General features: G+C 34.2%; 1 protein-coding gene across 1 annotated transcript; it reads left to right on the forward strand.

Annotated features, from left to right (window-relative positions):
• Window positions 1-513: 513 nt before the first annotated feature.
• On the forward strand, window positions 514-1,050 carry LOC125826493 (14 kDa proline-rich protein DC2.15-like). Its single transcript, XM_049505840.1, has one exon. The coding sequence runs from the start codon at window positions 557-559 to the stop codon at window positions 974-976; it is 420 nt and encodes a 139-aa protein (XP_049361797.1). The 5' UTR covers window positions 514-556; the 3' UTR covers window positions 977-1,050.
• Window positions 1,051-1,273: the final 223 nt, after the last annotated feature.

The following is a 1,273-nucleotide window of genomic DNA, read 5'->3' on the forward strand; positions in this document are numbered from 1 at the left end:
CGATTCCGACTTAATTTATGTGATATACTTTAGGTTTTGAAAGTCAAACAATTTATTAAATACATTATAAAGATTTTGAATGATCGATTATTATGATTCCAAAAAGGTAAATTTTGTTCAACTTTTTTTAAAGATTCCATGTCGATTTAGTTTCAACAACAACAACATATCTGGTGTAATCTCAGAAGTGGAACTGTGGATGGTGATGTGTATGTAAACTTAACCCCTACCTTGTGAGGGTTAAGAGTTTGTTTCAAAAGACGTTTGGCACATTTTCAAGCTAAATTCACGATTAAAATATAAAAATTTGACTCTCAAAATTTGAACAGTATTACAAAAATTGGGATAGATTGTATACCATTTGTACAAAATAAATAATAATATACTAATATGTTATCCAAAGGCTCCTCAAAAGATAGAATAGCTTGATTTCTTACCCTGATCATGTATATAACTTTGCCACAAATTTGCCTATAAATACACACCTCAATTTCATTATGCCCTAAACCTCATAAACATAGTAGCAATACAAAACATAAGTTAGCTCTACTTTGTCATGGATTCAAAGAGATACTTAGTTACTCTCTTTTTGTTCTTCAACATTCTTTTCTTTAACCTTGTAAGTGGTTGCTGGACTGGTTGTCCCAATCCACCAATTCCTAAACCAAACCCTAACCCTAACCCTTACCCGAACCCGAACCCAAGCCCATCCAAGGGACATTGCCCTAGGGATGCCCTAAAACTAGGTGTATGTGCCAACGTGTTGAACGGTCCGGTCGGAGCGGTCATTGGGACCCCACCCGACCCGCATTGTTGTATGGTATTAGGTGGACTTTTGGATCTTGAAGCTGCTATTTGTCTTTGCACTGCATTGAAGGCTAATATTCTTGGAATTAACATTAATATTCCAATTGCATTAAGCTTGCTTATTAATACTTGTGGCAAAACACTCCCATCGGATTTTATTTGTGCCTAATAAGCTACAAATGTTTCTCTTTTGGGTCGTGACAAAAAAAAATAAGTTTTAGCGACTAGACTATTCTTAACGACCCTTAAGTTTGGCGATCAAAATCATTTGTGACGAATTTTTATCATTTTATGTGGCGACTAATTAAAGTTGCATTTGTTGTAGTCATGTACGTGAAGCACTTGATGATTTAATTTGTACGAAGGGGTTGTTATTGCATCTCTTTTTCTTTGTTGACTTGAATTTCTAGTTCACTAATATTTGCTTTTAATTTCTCTTTAACATATATTTTCTTGTTGAGTTTTA

This window comes from Solanum verrucosum, unplaced genomic scaffold (assembly GCF_900185275.1).
Source record: "Solanum verrucosum unplaced genomic scaffold, falcon-dt-bn FXZP01000060.1, whole genome shotgun sequence".
In the NCBI taxonomy this organism is placed as follows: Eukaryota; Viridiplantae; Streptophyta; class Magnoliopsida; order Solanales; family Solanaceae; genus Solanum; species Solanum verrucosum.

Excerpts from the sequence above, each read along its gene's own strand:
- LOC125826493 (XM_049505840.1), top strand. The coding sequence starts at position 557 with ATGGATTCAAAGAGATACTTAGTTACTCTCTTTTTGTTCTTCAACATT.